Source organism: Alexandromys fortis, unplaced genomic scaffold, assembly GCF_014885135.2.
Source record: "Alexandromys fortis isolate MF-2015 unplaced genomic scaffold, M_Fortis_MF-2015_v1.1 scaffold_133, whole genome shotgun sequence".
Classification (NCBI taxonomy): domain Eukaryota; kingdom Metazoa; phylum Chordata; class Mammalia; order Rodentia; family Cricetidae; genus Alexandromys; species Alexandromys fortis.
In genome coordinates, this window is record NW_026068030.1 from 306,961 (window position 1) to 326,268 (window position 19,308).

The following is a 19,308-nucleotide window of genomic DNA, read 5'->3' on the forward strand; positions in this document are numbered from 1 at the left end:
ACCAAAAATATGTAAAAAAATATCAATTCTACAGATATTGGTTGTAAAGGGAGTCAGGGGATTGCAATGGAGAAAAGACACAGGGCTGACAACCAGGGAGCTTGCATGGGACTGACCTAGGTTCTCTGTACATATATTACAATTGTGTAGCTTGGTCTTTTGTGGGACTCCTAACAGTGGGAGCACACACTATCTCTAACTCTGTTACATGATTTTGGGACTCTATTCGTCCTGCTGAGTTGCCTTGTCCAGCCTTTCTACACAGGAAAATGCCTAATCTCATCGCAAATTGATACACCATGACTGGTTGATATACATGGGAGACCTGCCCTTTTCTGAGGAGAAAGGAGGAGAGGATGGAGGGCATGGAGAAGGATTGTAGGGAGAGACTGGGAGGAGAGGAAGGATGGAGGGGAAACTGTGATCAGGCCATAAAAATTAATTAATTAATAAAAAATGATACAGAGCCGAGCCACTGGAGATGGAGGTGTAGGTGAAAATGGTGTCCAAGCAAGGGAAGGAGAGCTGGGAAGTGAGATCCTGGTATGGGGACAAGGTCTGCTGGAGCACTTGTGTCTCTAGGAGGGGCTCTGTTAAGTAGACACCTGCCATCAGACACTGCAGGTGAAGAACCACAGGAGCGCTGGATGCTGCACTCATCGTCTTAAGCATTGTGTGGAGAGTCTGTGCATTTTCTGCACTATTGATGCCCCAATCTTTTGGAGATTTTGCTGACCTAGAGAAGACAGTATCTTCTAGAATTAGCTGTTTTCCAGAGAGAGTAAACTGTTGCCCTGTATATTTAATGTTAATACACAAAGCACTCAACCATGAGCCACATCTGCCACGAACCCCCTTTCTTTAACTTTCACACACCACGTTTTCACATTTCCTTTGTCCTAAGTAGTCCCTGGGTGGGGCTCTGAGCAGCTAGGCTTAGGCGTTATCTGTTTAGCCCAGAGCCAATTAAAGTGATAAAAACTACCCAAACTGGACTTGCTCAAGCTTTCTGCTTCACTTCATATTTCTCCCCACAAACACCAGCACCACCGAGGCTCTCGGCCATGCCTTCCTTCCTTGTTCCACCTCCTGACTCATCCATGCACCTCATCCTTTAGCCTTACCTGACTTGGGCTGTTGTTTCTGTGTCTGTCACTTTCAATATCTGGTTAAGACATATCCCAGGTACAAATGTTGAAGGTGTTAAATATTTCAGCATTTGCAATGAAAGTTAGGGCTGCATCTTACTCAGGCGGCTGAGTAAACAGGAATAGAGCTGGCTTATCCTGTTTTATCAGCCCGAGCTGGGGCTAAAGTCATCTCTGTTTCATCTCTGGTAGGACAGCCTTTCTGGATATGAGCTTTGTTACCTGGGCAGTGCTCTCAGTGTGTGGGATGCTGAGGTTTTCACAGGTGAATTTGGTGCTTTGGGGGACCGCACGGCTCGAAAGCCACTCCTAGCTTCATAACCATAGTTTTCTACAAATAACAGTGCTACTTGGAATGGCTGTTAATGCCTCAAAATTCTTTTGGTTTCCATGACACCACAGTTTTTTGGATTTTCTCCTACATTTCTGATTGCTCTTTTAAAATACCTGCTTTATATATTCCTTCTCTCTCCAGCCTATATTTTCACTTTGAAAAGTATTTATTGAGCAAACACTATATATCTATATAGAGAGATATATATGCACACACACATATATATGGAGAGTGTTCAACAAAAGTATGTCTGCACACATTTATTACATAGTCACATAGTTTTTTTTCTTTTAAACACTGCCTGGCCATTAGTCCCAGCCTCTTATTGGCTAGCTCTTACATATCGATCTAACCCATTTCTAATCATCTGTGTAGCCCATGAGGTAGCTTACCAGGGAAGATCTTAACCTGCGGCTGTGTTGGGTGGGAGAATCATGGTGACACTCTGACTCAGCTTCTTTCTCCCAGCATTCTGTTCTGTTTTCTCCGCCTACCTAAGGGTTGGCCTATCAAATGGGCCTAGGCAGTTTCTTTATAAATAAGAAATCACTCCCACATCATTTCCCCTTTTTCTGTTTAAACAAAAAAGAAAGGCTTTAACTTTAACATAGTGAAATTACATATAACAAAACAGTTATCAAGCAAGAATTACAGTTACAGTATTTATATCTATTTTATTATTTATCATAACTAAGGAAAACTATAACTATAACTAACCATTCTTCAACTCCATCAAAGACTCCAGAAGGATATAATATTTCCTAAGCAAACAAGAAGTCCAAAACTCTAGAAATGACAGAGACATCACGCTGCCTGGACAGTCACCCAAAGTTCCTCTGTACCGTTGGGGCATCCATCTTCGGCCTACAGGCCCATAGTATCCAGCAGACATTTCCATGAAGCAGGAAATTTCAAAGACAGTTCAGTCACTATCTGCTGTGTCCTGCATAATGTCTCACAGACTCTTTCATGAGTCAGGAACCTCGAAAGACCATCTCACCTTTAGGCAAGTTCAGCAGTTCTCTCTCTGCAGGTTCTCTGTGTCCAGTTTACGCAACAGTCCAGGCAAGAGCAGTTTCTTGCCCAAATGGCTATTAAACTCCATAAGGATCCTCTTTGATGCCCATCTTCCTCCTGAAGTAGATTGGTGTTTCCAGGAGCAGAGTGTCTCATTGTCATGAAAAACCCTAAGTTATTAAAACATTAAATGCCATGTTCTGTAGTCTTTGAAAGATAAGAAGAATACCTATCTAACTGAAATATATCTCTATATATCTAGAAAATCTAACTGACTACAAGCTTGACTATTATCAATGATTATCCATTAACAACCTATATTTCCTAATTATACAGTACATTTTTAAATGAACTACACAATCACAATACCTTAATCAAGATCAGAAATACATATACATATAACACAATTGACCGTAAAATCCATACCAATGCAAATTATTCATATCTATATCATATCCCCCTTTAAATGTAAAAGAACATTTATAAACAATATTTGGGAACATGGGCACAGTTTTTTTTCTCTCCAAACTGCTTCCTGCTGAATGGGGGCGCTGTTATTCAGGTCTTTTATGGGATAACCTGTCTGCTAGGTTCATCTCAGTCGGCAGTTGAGCAAAGTAATTTTTTGAGGGTGTTCACAGCAACCTTTCAGGAGGGCGTGGTCTATCATACCATATTGGAATAGAAGAAATCCACAGGGTCTCATCCTCTGTGAAAACAAAAGAAGACCCTTTCCAAGCATCATATCCTTAGACCCAAATTCTGAAGTCATAATACCCTCATGAAATCCATTTTGGTTTAGCTTGGCAGCCCATGTAATGAAATGTCTCTCTGTACTTAGCTCCTTCACAGCAGTCAAAAATTTTAAAGAAAACACAATGTACATAATCCAGACTCTCTGTGAATTTTCCATTTTTACGTGGCTTATTTTTACTTTATTTCTCTTAATCTATAACTATCTGTACTCTGTCTCTTTAAAGACTTTACCTTTTTTTTTAAACCATTAACTTTATTCTCTATATTCTTTTCCTTCTCTCTCTCAAGCCTATGTACATTCATCCACCAGTGTGGTCTTTTATGTCTGAATCTGTTTTATTGTGAATCTGTAGCATTTTTTTTTTTTTACTATCCAGGAACATTTCTTAAAATGTTAAGCAGTCCTTAAAAACTTAAGTTGCACCATGTACAGGTAATACGGTACCATCTGTGTCCTGCCCAGTGGAAACCTTAACTGTGCTGTTATTACAGTAATTACGGTAGTTCCTGCCTGAGGTCAGCACAGTTCAGCATGGAGCAGCCGCTCCTGCCTCAGATCCTTTTGGTGCCCCTGAACCATTCACAGTTCCAGGCACACAGCAAGTCCACATTGGCGCCGCAGTCAGCAGTTTAACTCTGAGACTGAGCGTGCAGCACAGAAACTCATTTCATCCAAATTACAAAAAAATCTGACACACAGAGCACTGAGCAGTCTGAAAACACATCTCTGTATAACAGCAGGAATCCGCCATGCTCTTCTGCCTGCCTAAGCCTGATTCTGCCATCTGCCCAGGTGCAGGCAGGGAGCGCTGAGCCATCAGCACGGTCTCAGAGCACTCTCCTCTGATCCCAAGCGGGAACACAAACATCCAGTCCCATAAAAGCCATTGAAATGCTTTAAAGCCAGAGTTTGCAGTGGCTGCACAGTCCCAGGAAGCCGCGCTTTAAAATGACGCAGCATTTTTTTCTGTTGCTGTTGCTAAATCAGGAAATCTCTCTACAGCATGCCACCAACAAACAGCAAAAATCTGCGTTAAACTCTGTTTTTTCTCTGTTTAAAATTAAGCTCTCTCAGGTTTTACATGGAGTTTGTTACCACGGTGGGTGCCACTCTGTTGTAATATGAGCGGTGGGGCTGTGTTCCTGGCACCCAGCTGCCCACATGGCTAGCTTATGCCCCGAAATAATTACATGGAAACTGTATTCTTTTAAACACTGCTTGGCCCATTAGTTCCAGCCTCTTCTCGGCTAACTCTCGCACTGGGACTAATCCATTTCTAATAATCTGTGTAGCCCATGAGGTGGCTTACCAGGGAAGATCTTAACCTGCATCTGTCTGGAGTGAGAGAACCATGGCGACTCCCAGTCACATAGTTTTATACTCCCAGAGTTTTATTACATTTATCTATCTCTGTGTGTGTGTGTATCCATTCACACACGTGTGTATAGATGTGTGTGTGTGTGTGTGTGTGTGTGTGTGTGTGCGCCATGGTCATTTGGAGGTCAGAAGACAACTTTAGGGAGTTGGTTCTCTTCTTCCAAGTGTGTGTCCTGGGAATCCACCTCAGTTAATTGAGCCTGGCAGCAAGTGTCTTTACCTGCTGATCCACCTTCCTTCAGCAACTTGTTGAAAAGCTACTCCAGGCCAGATATGCTTAAGGAGCTGGAAATACCACAGTGATAAAAGAGAGGATGTTTCACTGAGTCTCACTGAGTTTACATTGTATTGTGGAGAACAATTACAAACTAAAACAGAGAAGTAAAAATGATTTTTGATAATGAAAGGTGATTATAATTTAATGCATGATAATGTGTGTGTGTGTGTGTGTGTGTGTGTGTGTGTGTGTGTGAGAGAGAGAGAGAGAGAGAGAGAGAGAGAGAACAGAAGGATAATGAAGGGCTCTTCCATGAGCCAGTAGTCAAGTTGAAATAGCCAGTGTACAACCAGAAGCAAGTCTGAGAAGCCCAACAGAAAGAGCAGTCAACCAGGATCATTGAGAAAATAAAGGAATCAAGGATAAATACACAGGAGTCTGTCATACACCTTGCTTCTTTCTTTAGTGACTTACATAAGACTTTATTCCACGTCTCTCACAGGTAAAATCACTGTATTCTTTTTGACTGTTGTTGGGCTTCCAAAACCCCAGGATGTGTTAAGTCTGTCATGTGTTAGGGATGGAAGGGTTTGGGTAGTAGGTAAAGCATGCACTGACAGGGAGTGTGAGTCCTGATAGTCCATGGCATGTTGGGGTGAATATTTTCAATAATGTAGTGTGAATTTCAAAATAAACACTACAAATACCGCATTAAGAAGTGGTAAGAGGGCTGGAGAAATGGCTCAGTGGTTAAGAGCATTGCCTGCTCTTCCAAAGGTCCTGAGTTCAATTCCCGGCAACCACATGGTGGCTCACAACCATCTGTAATGAGGTCTGGTGCCCTCTTCTGGCCTGCAGACATACACACAGACAGAATATTGTATACATAAATAATTTTAAAAAAGTGAAAGAAAAGAACTCAAAAAAAAAAGAAGTGGTAAGAATAGGTGATGGATATAGCAATTTCTCTGGTTTGATCATCACATAAACATGTATCAAAATCTTATTTGTATATGCAGATATACATGTATCAAATCTTTACACTGTACCCTATACATTTTCCAAGTAAAAACAAATTTCCATTTGTGGATGTAGTTCAGTGGGAAAGAGGGCTGTGCTAGCATACCAGAGACCCTGGGCTCAAGCCTCAGTCCCACCTAAAACAGAAAGTAAAAGTATATTTCCAGTCGCCGTTAATTCAAGTTATACTGACATGAATATGTTTGACCTTAAACTTTTCCTCTCAAGGCAAATACAGGTGTAATTCCTGAAATAAAATTACTGGGACAAAGTATACGTGATGTGAATTTTGATTAACCTTTCACAGTCCCCTTTAACAGTCATGGCAGTTGTGGAAACACAGATTCCCATCAACATGTATGAGAGTGGCCATTTCACATTCCCGGCTGTGCGCTAGTCATTTTAACATAAGTGCCACAGTTTCAAATACCACGGTGCAATTTTACTTTGTGTTTTTCTTTTGAATGTGACTAAAGTATCTTATAGGTACAAAGGCTGTTTGCATTTCCTTTTCTGTGAACAATCTTTGTCTTTTGTCCATCTTTTCTTCATGACTATAATCTCATTTTATTGACTGGAAAGAGTTATTTATATGTCAATTTAATGTGCTTCTTTCATAACTGTGGTATAGTCTCTTAACACAACCCATATAGCATCTTTTGGTTCCATCACTGCCAAGAAGAAAAAAGTCACGTTGACTAATTTCTAGAGTGCTCTAAGGTCTGTGTGCCCCTGGAGCTTAGACTTCTGGTCCCTTTACCTGAACTCTCATTTCTCATCTGTCTCTCTGTTTACCCCTACTTGGCTTTAAAACACACACAGTATTTATATGATAAATTATCATAACCTGAGACTTGTACTACCCAAAGTCTAGCTGTTTTTTTCTACAGACTCTAGTATTTTCCCCATTGTACTGTATATATACAGTTTGCAATGCCCTTTTGTATTTGCCGAATGTCCTAGATTTCAAATTCCGTATAGACCCAATCTCTATTTCTGTGATAATCTGGAGAGGTTCTAGAGGTAGAGTGATATTTTGGTTGCTATTGAATCCTCAGTTGTTCAGTTCTTGTCATGGGACAGCATAAGCATTCATTGATTGCATCCATGGGTGAATGAACAAGTTTTGGAATTTCCCAAACTGCATGTACTTTTGTGCCCATTTCTGCTCCGTATTAGGACATTACCACTGAAGGAGTGTTGTATAGAGACAGTCACATTGAGGAACTTTGTGTTCTCAAGTCATCTCTCACAAGGCAATGTCAATTGTAATTTTTTCCCTCATGTCTTTGTCTTTATTAATGACAGTCATATTTCCTTCAAACTTCTGGCTGATACAAATACTTATACCACACGAACACAGCTTTTCATCAGTCCTTGGGCTACTATCCCTGCCCTGTAGAGTTAGTACCAGGCTCTCTTCTCCTTATTGCAAGATTGTTGATGAAGACAGTGGTGTGTATGTGTGTGTGTGTGTGTGTGTGTATTTAAGGATGAATAATTATCATGGGAAATTTGATACACAATGAAGAATAAAAATAACCCATAGGGAAAACAGTTATTAGCTTGCTATTTAAAAGATTCAGTATTAACAAATTAAACAATGAGACAAAAAGCAAAGCCAAATCAAACAAACTCCCCTCCCCCCCACACACACAAAGGAAACAGAACACATGGACTTCTTTTTGTGTTGGTCAACTGCTTCTGGGAATGGGGTCTGTCCTGGAATGTGATTGGCACTCTATTGGAGACCCAGCAGGTATCAATTGCAAATAGCTTCTTTGTTAAGGAAGTACTTTGAAGTATTTTGTATCCTCTTCTCCTTCTTGGTGCTGGGAATTGGGGATTTTTTTCTTTGGTCTGGTTTGAAGTTGTGCACATCTTTGATTTTTGTGTGTGTGTGTGTGTCATTTTTTTTTTCTTTTTAAGAGAGAGAGGGGGAAGGATGAGGGAGAAAGAGAAAGACCATAAAATTTGATAAACATGGAGATGGGGAGGATCTACAGGATCAAAATACATTGTACACTTTTTAATAAATAAAAAATTGTCTTAAAGAAATAAGTCACATTTTTACATGTCAATGTCCATATGCACATGCCTATAAATGATTGGAAGTCATTCATGCCACCTGACAGAAATTTTACTTAGTGTTACATAAGGAGGGTGCCCCAAGTAAAAATAAATCACCCAAACTTGTTTTTGTTCAAATTTTAATTATTTTTATTTAAAAATTATTTCATAATTAGTATACTGCTTTAACATTTTTACTAAGATAAAAATAGTACAGCTACTAATCTTTACAAGGCATATTCCATATTCTCGATTTATCTTTTATTATTATTTTTTAGTGGAGAATAGTTATTAACATGGCACTAGAGAAACAGTAAAACAGCTTCAACTAAAATAAGAGCACCTTGCCAAAGACAGTGTTTTGCATGTATGAACATTCAATAGAATACAAGAAACCAATGATAGATATAAGACACTTTTTTGTGCCCTGTTAGTACATTGAGAGGACATTACTATCCGTGTATTACAGTAATGCACTAAATTACAAACTACCATTACCATGGTTGACAACCAGACTTGTTCTCATAAACTTCCAAGGACAGTTATGGGCAATTTTTCACTGTGAACCACTGACAAAAGGGCCAGTGGATAATATGTTTATCCAGGTCTTTATTCTACAATTGATGGCTATGAGTTAACAATATGCTTGCTTCATTGAAAATATAGTTTTTTAAATTTTCATAATTCTTTTGTTGTCTGCACTCAGAGCAATTTTTTCAGGTTTCTACATGTGAGAATTTCTTAGCTTTAATTTTATATTTTTAACAACTTAAATGAGTCTGGAATATTTGGTACCTTTTGTCCACTCAAGACAGTCTGGAAATGTTTGAATGTAAAGACCTTTAGTGTTGTCCTCTGTTGAGTGGGTTTATGCAGGGGATGCAGTCATGGCAACATATATTTAGATCTCCCAGAGAAAATAGCTTCAATGATTAACATGCTTCTTCAGTTCAATTTGCTACTAATGAGGCTCAAACATGGCCTCGTAAGGCTTTGCATATGATACATAAATGGCTAATTTTCAGTGGGTTAAAGTCAACAAAACTCATTTTATTATCTCACAAGTATTAGGAAGGAATAATACTTTACTTTTCTTGGTGATCTGGGAAAAACAGAGAGTAATGACGTGTACAATCCAGAGATGTTTTGGTAAGTCTCTCTCTTTTTCCTTCTCAATCGCTCCCTTGTTTTTCTTCTCTTTTTCAATAATTGTCCCAACATCATCAGATCCTCCAAAACATAAAGTTAAAGATGTCCAAGATGATTTCATGTATCTTTAGCGTAGCTGACTGCGTCGCTGACAAGCAGATCTCGTGGCTTTATCTAAGCTGCATTCATTTGTCTCAGAATGATAGAAAAAAATAGCATCTTCATTGGTTCTTGAGCAAAGTCTTAAACATTCACACTGATCCACTGAAGAGAGCCATTTCTCAGTGAGAACTATTTTGCAGGTCATCTGCTCAAGGATTGCATTTGTGCAATACTCTGTGAAGTCTTGATTCTTTCTTCTGTTTGCCAGCAATTCTTTGATAATAACAGCAAACACTCTTCTGAGTGCTTCATCAATACCGGATCATTTAATCCTCACGGCAAGAAGTGGTCTCTGGCTGCTGTTTGGCTCTCCTCAGTTTATGACTTCTGGTTAGGGTGCAGGTAGAGAAAGACTTGTCCTTCTTTGGTGGAAATAACCACTAGGAATTTCACCATATATATGTACACACACACACACACATACACACATATATATGAAAGAAATGAGGGCATAGGCACTTGCTTGGTCATATTTTGCTTTTCTTAAAATGGCCCACTTCCTTAGTTTCTGTTTAAAGAAATATTTGAAAAATAAAGACCTAGGGTTGAACCAAACATGACTAGCAAAAAGAAAAAAGAAAGAACAAAACCAACCACATGATTCCTAATGTTATTCCACTATACTCCTAGATTTTGGTACCTTGCCCCATGGTCATCCCAGAGGCTTCCTTTGGCAGGAAATGGTAGTGGGTCCAGAGATTCATGGGCAGACATTATGTGGAGAAGACTAAATTGTAGATCTCCATTGGGCCTCTCCCTTAGAAGACTGGTGAATTCTGTGGCAGAGTGGTCAGAAAGACTGTAGAGTCAGAGGGGATGGAGGACACCAGGAGCTCATGGCGCACTGAATCAACCAAGCAGGGCTTTCCTGAGCTCACAGGGACTGAATCGGCAAGCATGGGTCATGCTTGGGTCTGTACCAGGTCCACTTCATATAATCTTACGGCTATTAGCTTGCTGTTTTGTGGGACTCCTAACTGTGAAAGCGGGTGTGCCTTTTATTCATTTGTCTGCTCTTGGGATTCTTTTCATCCTTTTGGATTCCCTTGTCCAGTCTCAGTGTGAGGGCTTTTGCCTTGTCTTATTTTATATTTTGCTTTGTCATGTATGGTTGATGTTTCTTGGAGGCCTGCTCTTTTCTGAAGAATTAGAAGAAATGGAGGAGGAGTGGATCTGGAGTAGAGGGGAGATGGGAGGGAGCTGGAAGGAGTGGAGGGAGGGGAAACCGTGGTTGGGATTTTTGTATAAAAGAAGGATCTATTTTTTATTGATAGAGATTTAATGAGAAGGATCTATTTTTTTTAAAAGAAAAAAACAGTGAAATTAGTGGATCAAAAAAAAAAGGAATATTCCAGAAATCACGATGTAGGAGGCAAAACTGAATTGTTGCAGAATGACCACAGAAGCACCTGAATTCTCTAGGAAACTATACAGACACAGAATTGTTAAAGAAAATGTTTGAGAGGAGTCAAATGACAATTTATTGTTAAATAATTTTTGTTGCTCGTAAAGTTGAAGTGTAAAAAACAATATTTCCAAAAAATCACCTTCTGAATTGGGTTGTTTGTCCTTTAAAAATTGTGACATTTACCTTTATTTCTATTTTGGGGGGTGTGAGGTCATGGTGTGGGTAAGAATTATTGTTAACCATTTATTTGCTGAAATTACATATGTTTATAATTCGCTTTAACATTGCATATGTGTAAGTATACATATACACATATTATATCAAATTACTTTTAAAAAACACAAAATTTAACTTGTCTACTATGGACTCTATTGGTCCTTTTCTTTTTGTTGGGGTCTTATCTTGACATTATGTTTGCAGCATCTCTCCTGATTCTGAGAAAAGCTTTGTCTGTTTGTTTATTATTTATTCATCACTTGAACCCACAGTTTCACACATGTCAGATAAGTGCTTTGTCATTGAGCTGTACCTCCAACCTTCTTTTTCTTTATTAAATCTTATGAAACGTGGTCTCATTAAATTGTCCAGGTAATTTTGACAGGCATTTTGCCTCAGCAACCTGAGTAGCTGGTGTTTTATTTTTTTTTTCTGCAATTTTCAACATGCTTTATGGCTGTGTATTTCAGATTTAAATCTTTGATCTATCTTATCCTAGTGTGTGCTTGAATGTGAAACCCCAAGGCTACTTATTCTAAACAGTCATTTCTACTTCTCACAGTGGTATATGGTGTCTTCACCGCATTCTACTTCATCTCTGCTTGTCTTCCCACAGCGACATCACATTGCCGGTGTGGCATGTTATTTCTTCTTCTGTGGATTATTGCTGTAAAGCCTCACTTGCCACCTTAGTTTTGCTCTAAATTCCCAAGTCACTTTCTTAATGTGCAAGTGTGTTTGCACTGTGCACTTCTCCCTGAAAACTCAGAAGTGAAGGCCAAATGTATCAGTCAACCCTCTCCTTTTGCTAACATCCCTCAGAAACCTTGGGTGAGGATTACCACGGCAATCACCCAGAGATAACTGCCGCTCATTCTGACAGTGAGCCTGTACACTCAGGATGCTCAGAAAACATCCGTAACATCCTAACACTATGGCTGCTTTTGGGAGAGATGGTATGTAACAGCATCCTCTGCCACCTCCTTTTCCCATGGGCATTCATTGTCAGGTTTTGGAGCAGGACATGTGCAGGTGACAACGGACTTCTAGGTGACTCAGCCACTTTCTTCTGAAGCCCCTTTCAATAACCTAGCCTCCATCAGGCAACCTCCCCAAGAGTGCTACCATGTCTGATCATATGAATCTCTTTGTTTTCCCCCTGTTGGCAGCTGAGGCAGCTGAGGCTGGAAAGGTAAGAGAAAGACATGGCGCAGGAAGAAGCTCTTGAGTCTGCTGATGGCTTCTTACCTCTATCTCCATGCATGTGTTTGCCTCTGGGTTCTAGCTCCACCTCTTCTACATTTGTCTATTAGTCCCTTGCAGCCTCCGCCACCCCTGTGGCCTTCACAGCTGTCTACAATCGCTATCTGATTCATCCTTGAGCCTGCACCCTGAACCCTGGGGTTATGTTTTAGACAAACCTCTATGTTTTATGCTCTATCTTGGTCTGCATTGTTTGTGCAAGTTTCATTTCCAAACAGAGTGACAAGCCCTTTCCTCCACTGCTTCTGCTCCTGGGGTCTCCATTTCTGCAATGGAACCACCATCCACCAAATGACCTGGTCCCCAACTCCCATTTCTGCCCGCCTCAACATCCGGTCAAGGTATTGTACTCTCTACTTCTTCATCTCTGTCTCTTCGGGCAACACCTAATTTCCTGTGCAGGTACCCTGAACCAGCCTCCATTGCCTCTCGCCTAGGCATTGGGAACACATTTCCAATTATGTATCTCACTGCAGCCCAGGCTATCCCACAAAGGGCAAGCCACCACAGTGGCCCACAATATAGGTCCTTCAGCCATTGCTGAGATCCTTTTCAGTATGATTCAGCCTTCGCTAACTGTTTTTGTTTTTTTTTTTTTTGGTGCCTTCTCCATTCTTCTCTTCTGGCTAACACTTATCCATCCTCCAGTATTCCGTACAGCCATCTATTTCCCCAGGAGAGCTCCTGTGACTCCCTTCAGCCTTCATGAGTCTAGCGTGATACACCGTCTCCTAACCACCCTCTCCATATGCTGTTACTGTTCACATCTGCCCTTCCCACTACTGGCATCAGTGAAGCCCGCTGGCTTGCATAGGCCTGGGAACTATGGGGAAACGTGGCAAGGGTCAAAGGAAGCACTAAAGTCGATTCCAGACCTCTCTACTCCATTTCCTGACATTCCTTCTGGGAGGAACGAAGGACTTGACCACCCAGTATGCCTCTTCTTGTTCAGTTTCTAAGTTCTCTTTCCTGAAATTCGCCCCCGAAGTTCCCAGGTAACTTTAGAGATTCAAACACTAAATGCTAGGGGACACTTTAGCAAACGGGGCTGCCCGCTCTGTCGTGGCCTGTTATCAAGGTTTCACACAGACCCCCGATCCACGGAGCCCCAGGACTCTGTGAATGGCGGAAGTGATCTCCCGGTTTCGCAGGCTGTAGATAAGGGGATATAGAAGCGGTGTGACATTGGTATAAACCAGTGCAACTGTCCTGTCCAGTCGCGGGGAGTAACTGGACTTGGGCCGCACATACATGAAGGTGGCACAGCCATAATGCAGGAAGGTAACAGCCAGGTGCGAGGCACACGTGGATGCAGCCTTGCGTCTGCCCCCACCACCGTGCAGGCGGCGCAGGGCAGAAGCAATGGCCCCATACGAGGTCAGAATGAGCATTGAGGGCAGCAACAGCAGCACCAGGCAGGCTCCTAGCAAGGGTAGCTCATCTATGTAGCTCTGTGTGCAGGCCAGGTGCAGTAGTGCAGTGATGTCGCAGAAGAAATGCACCAGCAGGCGGGAACCACAGAAAGGCAGGTGGAAGACTGCCACCGTTAGCCCCACTGACACTGCTAGTCCCCCAAGGCAGCAAGCCAGGGCCAGTCGTGCGCATAAACCGGGGGTCACTATAGATGCGTAGCGCAGTGGGTGGCAGATGGCCACATAGCGGTCATAAGCCATGGCTGCCAACAAGAAGCACTCAGCCCCACCCAGGGCCACAAACATCTGCATCTGGACTGCGCAGCCTAGGAAAGAGATGGGGCTGCCCCTGCCATGGCCGGGCATGCTCAGATCAGCTAGAGAGCGGGGCACCACCACCAGCGTGTAGCAGAGTTCGATGGCTGACAGCTGGCAAAGAAAGAGCAGCATGGGCGGTCTGGTGGGCACCGAGACCACAGCCACCAGGATGAGTAGGTTCCCACTCAAAGTCGCCAGGTGCACAGCCAGGAGCACCAGGAAGAGAAGGGGCCTCAAGTGTGGGAACTCGAAAAAGCCTTGAAGGAGAAAGCCACAGGTTATGGTGTTATTGCTGGTACTGTCCATGCACTGGGGTCAGGTGGCACCTGCAGGAGAGAATCAGAGGCAGGGTGAGCCTGTGGGTGTAGCTTTCTGAAAGGGTTGCTTGGTAATCAAATCAGACTGGGAGTGGTGGCTGCAGAAATGGCCCATAGTTGATTACCGGTCCCTCTTCCCTTCCACATCTTCAGAGGAATACCTACCAAATAGTGCAGCTTTCTCTGCCTTCAGCACTAGCAATTCTGATTTGAGACAAGCATCTCACCACTCCTGACCTCCACCCAGAGAATCAAGCCCTGGCCCCACTAGAGTCACTTTGTGTTTGATTGGTCATAAGTTTTAGATCCCAAGGTTCTCCGAGGCAGAAAATGTGCCTCTCCTCCCTATTTCTCCATCCTCTTTCTTAGCTAACCATGCTTTCTGAGGTACGCATAGAGCCAGAGTGACCCAGCATGTATGAGGGTCTCATAGACGATCTCAAGTACCTTCTTTTGTGAAATTAATTAATTAATTAATTATTTTCCAGACCAATCATAGCTTTCCCTGTCTCCCCCCATTCCTCCTAGTTTCTCTCCACATCTCCCCTCTCACCCCACCCCCCACTCCTCCTGTGTATACATCCGCCAGCCATGGCATATCAAGTTGTTTTAAGACTAGATACCCCTTCTATTAAGACTGAATGAGGCAACCCAGTAGGAGGAAAGGGTCCCCAAAGCAGGTATGAGGGTCAGAGACGGTCCTTCCTCCCACTCTCAGGAGTGCCATTAAAAGACCAAGCTACATAACTGTAATGTATATACAAAGGGCCTCTGTCGGTCTCATGCAGGCTTCCTGGCTGTCAGCTGAGTCTCTGTGAGCTGCCATGAGCCCAGGTTAGCACCTTCTTATTTTTAAAGTGAAAAATAGAACTGGGATGGGTCTGGAGATGGATATAAAGGGTTTAACTTCTCAAAGAAATGAAAAGAAACCTGAATTCCGGAGACTGAATCTGGCACTCCCTATAGCCCATATGCTGTTCTGGAATGAGGTCATTGGAATCAATCAGACAATCTATATTAATTTAACCTTCATAGAGACCCAGATCTGTGGTACATGCTGGGACAGACACTTGGGCAGTGAGGAAGCTCTGTGGGAGGGCCTTGTTGGGTTTGTTGGGATCCAAATGCACCTGACATTGTGATTAATACTCTGTCAACACGAGAAAGGTGATATGTGTCTGTGCTGGCTCAGCTCGCAAAGTGAGCAGTCCTCTCCAGATCTGTCATCAGACCCTGTTCCTGCTACCTGGTAACACATCTGCAGGCAACAGTTGGGAAACAGCGTCAGCACGCAGGTCTGGGGTGCTGCCGAGACTCTCCTGAGTGGAGCCCATGTGGGGTGAAAAGAAGGCCCTGTGACCTTCAGGAGGATGTTTGACTGTCTAACAGGTGTCAGCAAAAAAATATATATGTAAAGTTTCTTTATATCTTTAAGAATTTAATCCCAGACTCTGCCTTGCCTTCAATGCTCTGATCAACAGGGACCATGTAATTTATTCACAGTTCTCATGGGCTGAGGGAAGGAGCTGCGAAGTCGGGTGAAAACAGCAACACACGGCTGCGAGAACGAACAGTAAGCCCTGCAGAGGCCTTGGCTTTTGCTGTTGAATTCTCTTTTTGGAGACTTTTGATTTATCACCATCATCCTGTGCTCTTTCCTGTAGTGTCCGAAGGGAGCTTTTGCTAACACACATTCTATTCTACTAATGGAGGAAGAAGTGATGGGGTAGGAGTAGATTTGAGAGAGGTAGATTCACTTACCGTGGTGTTTAAACTCCCCCCTCCACCTTTGGGGGCCATTTTGTCACCTATTAAACAAATTTAGCCAACCTGAGTCTTGTACCTGTTCTCAGCCAGGTGTTGTAGCATTAGGAGTGAAGTTCACAGAGACAGAATTGGTGTCTTGAGGTTTCAGACAGATAGAACTTCTGAAGTGGCCAGGACAGAGACAGCTGACCAGCTGCCCCTGCTGGGCTCCTTATCATTGCCTTTCATCTCTTTAGAGAAGCCAGTGGGATGGGTTCTGGAAGGGGAGACAGACACATTCTGTTTTAATTTCCTTCATTTTCATGATGTAAGCCAGGCAGAGATGACAAGAAGCCCTAGATGATGGCCCTGGATCTAGTTGTTCAAGAATAATCTTGTTTTCAAAGTGAGGCTGCATAAAGCAAGCCAGATGGGCCAACCAATTGAACATGACCAAGGGGTTATATCTGCTTTGTGTAGCTCGTCAGAAGGAATTGTTATAAACTCTAGGAATGTAAGCTAGGTCTAAGAAAATGCAAAGATCAGCTGGGCAGAGTAACTCACAACTTCAAACTCTGCACTGAGAGTCAGAGGCAGGCAAAGTTCTGGTGCTTTAAATCTTGCTTCTTCCTAGCAAAAGAAGCTTGAGGAAGAGAGAAAAGTTTCCTGGACCACACTTCCTTGCAAAAGTCACAGTGCCTGGTTGTCAGGATGTATATGGTAGTACACAATTGTCTGTAACTCTGATTCCAAGGGATCCTAATGTCCTCTTCTGGCCTCTGCAGGCACCAAGCATGCAAATGGTACACATACATATATCCATACATATGGATATATGTAAAACTGTTAAAAAAAACTCATAAGAATAAAATAAAAGTAAATAAATCTTTAAAAAATTTTCAAACAACACTAATAATAATAATAATAAATAGTAATATAAACCACTAAACAGAAATGTACTGCAGTAGCCTTATTGAGGCAGCCAGATTGTGTTCCCAGTAGAGAGAGGCCTGGGTAGAACAGTGTCTCCTTGGGGGAGGCTTCCAAGTAAAAAAGCAAATAATAACAGAAATATAACATCATTAAACCAGGGACTTGGTAACATGCAGCAAAAACTGACTGCAGTATCCACGTTGAGACAGCCAGATGCAGTCCCTCATAGACTCTAAACAGAGCAGAATGCCCTCTCTGGTGAGGCTTCCAAGCAATGGAAAAACAGCGTCAGATAAAGACAAGGTCATCAAATCAGGAACTGGAAACACCCAGCAGAAAACAGCTGGGGAAGCTGAGTCAGTCAGCAGGAGTTCCTGATTGGATGAGCTTCCCAAGGCTGACTGCGGGCTTCTCTTCCCCCCTCTAGGCACTTTTATATCATGTGATAAACAGTAGCCACCTCTGGTGGAGACTGGTCTTCTAGCTATTTTCAAGGATCTAGTATTTTTATTCTTGGACTATTTTACTGTTTTCCTCCTTCAGTGTCACAGGTGAGGGGCCTGAAGGACACACTGAGACATTCATGCATGTGGATCTGAAATGGGATAAGGGGAGCCCTGCTTCCTGAGCCAGCTTATCAGTGAACTCAAAGAATACTCTCTCTCTCTCTCTCTCTCTCTCTCTCTCTCTCTCTCTCTCTCATATCACAACACTATGTAGCCTTCCTCATTTAAATGTTCCCTCAAACCACACCCCAAACCAAACAAGAGGTACATACAGCCCCTTTCTGTGGCTTCCTGTAGACTAGAAATGAACCCCAATCACCCAAGTGCTCCTGTCCTCAGATTTTTCCTTCACTGACATTTCTCTAGAGGACAGCGGATGTGAGCAGTAACGCAGATAATTTAAGATAGCAAGTCTAAAAATAATTTCTATTTAGTTTTGACATTCATCGCTGCTCTTGCTATATTGTTCTGGCAGATTCTTGCTTCTAATTGTGTGAGGCTCCAAGAAGCACCCACGGAGTCACGGCTGGCTGGTGGCCCAGGACATCTGGATGTGGTTGGAAGGTTTTCTGGGCTAGAGATTCAGACCTTGGATTTAATTTTGCTGGGCAGAGTAATAAAAATTATCCATTACAATGATTTTTCTCATTGGTCATTTCAATAGCCAATCAAAGCACTTCTAAACATGGACGTAGAATGGATAGAAGGGGAGACAGACAGGTCAGACTCCTTCAGCTCCTGAGAGTTCCATACATGCTAAGCTGGAGATTAAAGGTCAAATGGTAGAGCTAGACTCATGCTATCTATAGTAAGCCCCATGTTAAGTAAGAATGGCTTCCTGCAGCCTCAGCAATATCTGTGAGCAGAACTGGACTGGAGCCAAGTCTCAACAAAATTGCCTTCCAGTTTAAGCTTAAGCTCACTGGTCTAGCGTCTTAGCTTACAGAAGCATCAATAAAAAAGGCCACAGCAGAATTCATTGTCGAAAACAAGTCAATTTAGAAAGATACAAATAAATTTGGATATCCTGACTGCATTGGGTCTTTAGTCTATGACTTTCTATAAATGATAATGAAATTATTTGTTTAGTGTTTTTTAAGGGAATAACATATTCAAAAGATGATGGTTCCTTTTTTTCTTAATTCTTTCTGAAAAACAAAGAACACTCATAGTTTAAAATTGCTTTGCTGTTTTCTGGGTGCTTGAATTGGAGAGGAGGGGACAAGTGAGCTAGCTCTGCTGCCACTGTGGAACGACCATGAAGAAAGAGCAATTTGCTGAGGAATCCATAGAGAATGTGAAGAAGCTTCTAGAGCAGACTTGGCAAACAGTAACCACAGGAACACTGCGGGTAGTTTCACATTTGTGCTTTATAATTTGGAAGGCTTAGGTCTTATTATTTAGAAGCTTCTAGAATGGACTTGGCACATAGTAGCATACAGGAACATTGGAGTTATACTCTCGTTTATGCTTTATAATTTGGAAGACTTGGGTTGATTATTCCCTTAGCATTCCTCTTTCTGTCTTGGAAATTTCAGCCTTTGACTAGTCCATTTCAAGTCCTTTGGTGGTGTGCCTGCTATCTTCCTGAGGTTTCAATGTGCACTGCGGGCAAGGTGGGTGCACATGTATGCAGCTGTAGATAAGTCTGTTTGTATTATCTATCTTTATCATCTATCTACCTGTCTGCCTGCCTGTCTATTGTTTACATCATCTATTTGTATTATGTGTCTATCTATACTATCTAACTTCCTCCCCTTTCCTACCTCCCTCTCTCTTCTTCTTTTCCTTCCTTCCTCACTTCCTTCTCAATCCCTCTCTCATTTTCTTTCCCCTTTCTTTCTAGCTTGCCTCTACCTATCTCATTATCTCTATCTTACTATTTCTCTCTTTTTTTGCAATTATCTTTATACAAACATATCTATATCTATATACATA

The 19,308-nt window shown here is 42.1% G+C and overlaps 1 protein-coding gene across 1 annotated transcript; it reads right to left on the minus strand.

The window, feature by feature from the left end:
- Window positions 1-13,211: 13,211 nt before the first annotated feature.
- LOC126515106 (olfactory receptor 10AC1-like) lies at window positions 13,212-14,174 on the minus strand. The gene has a single exon (XM_050164461.1). It carries the CDS (start codon window positions 14,172-14,174, stop codon window positions 13,212-13,214), a length of 963 nt encoding a protein of 320 aa, XP_050020418.1.
- Window positions 14,175-19,308: the final 5,134 nt, after the last annotated feature.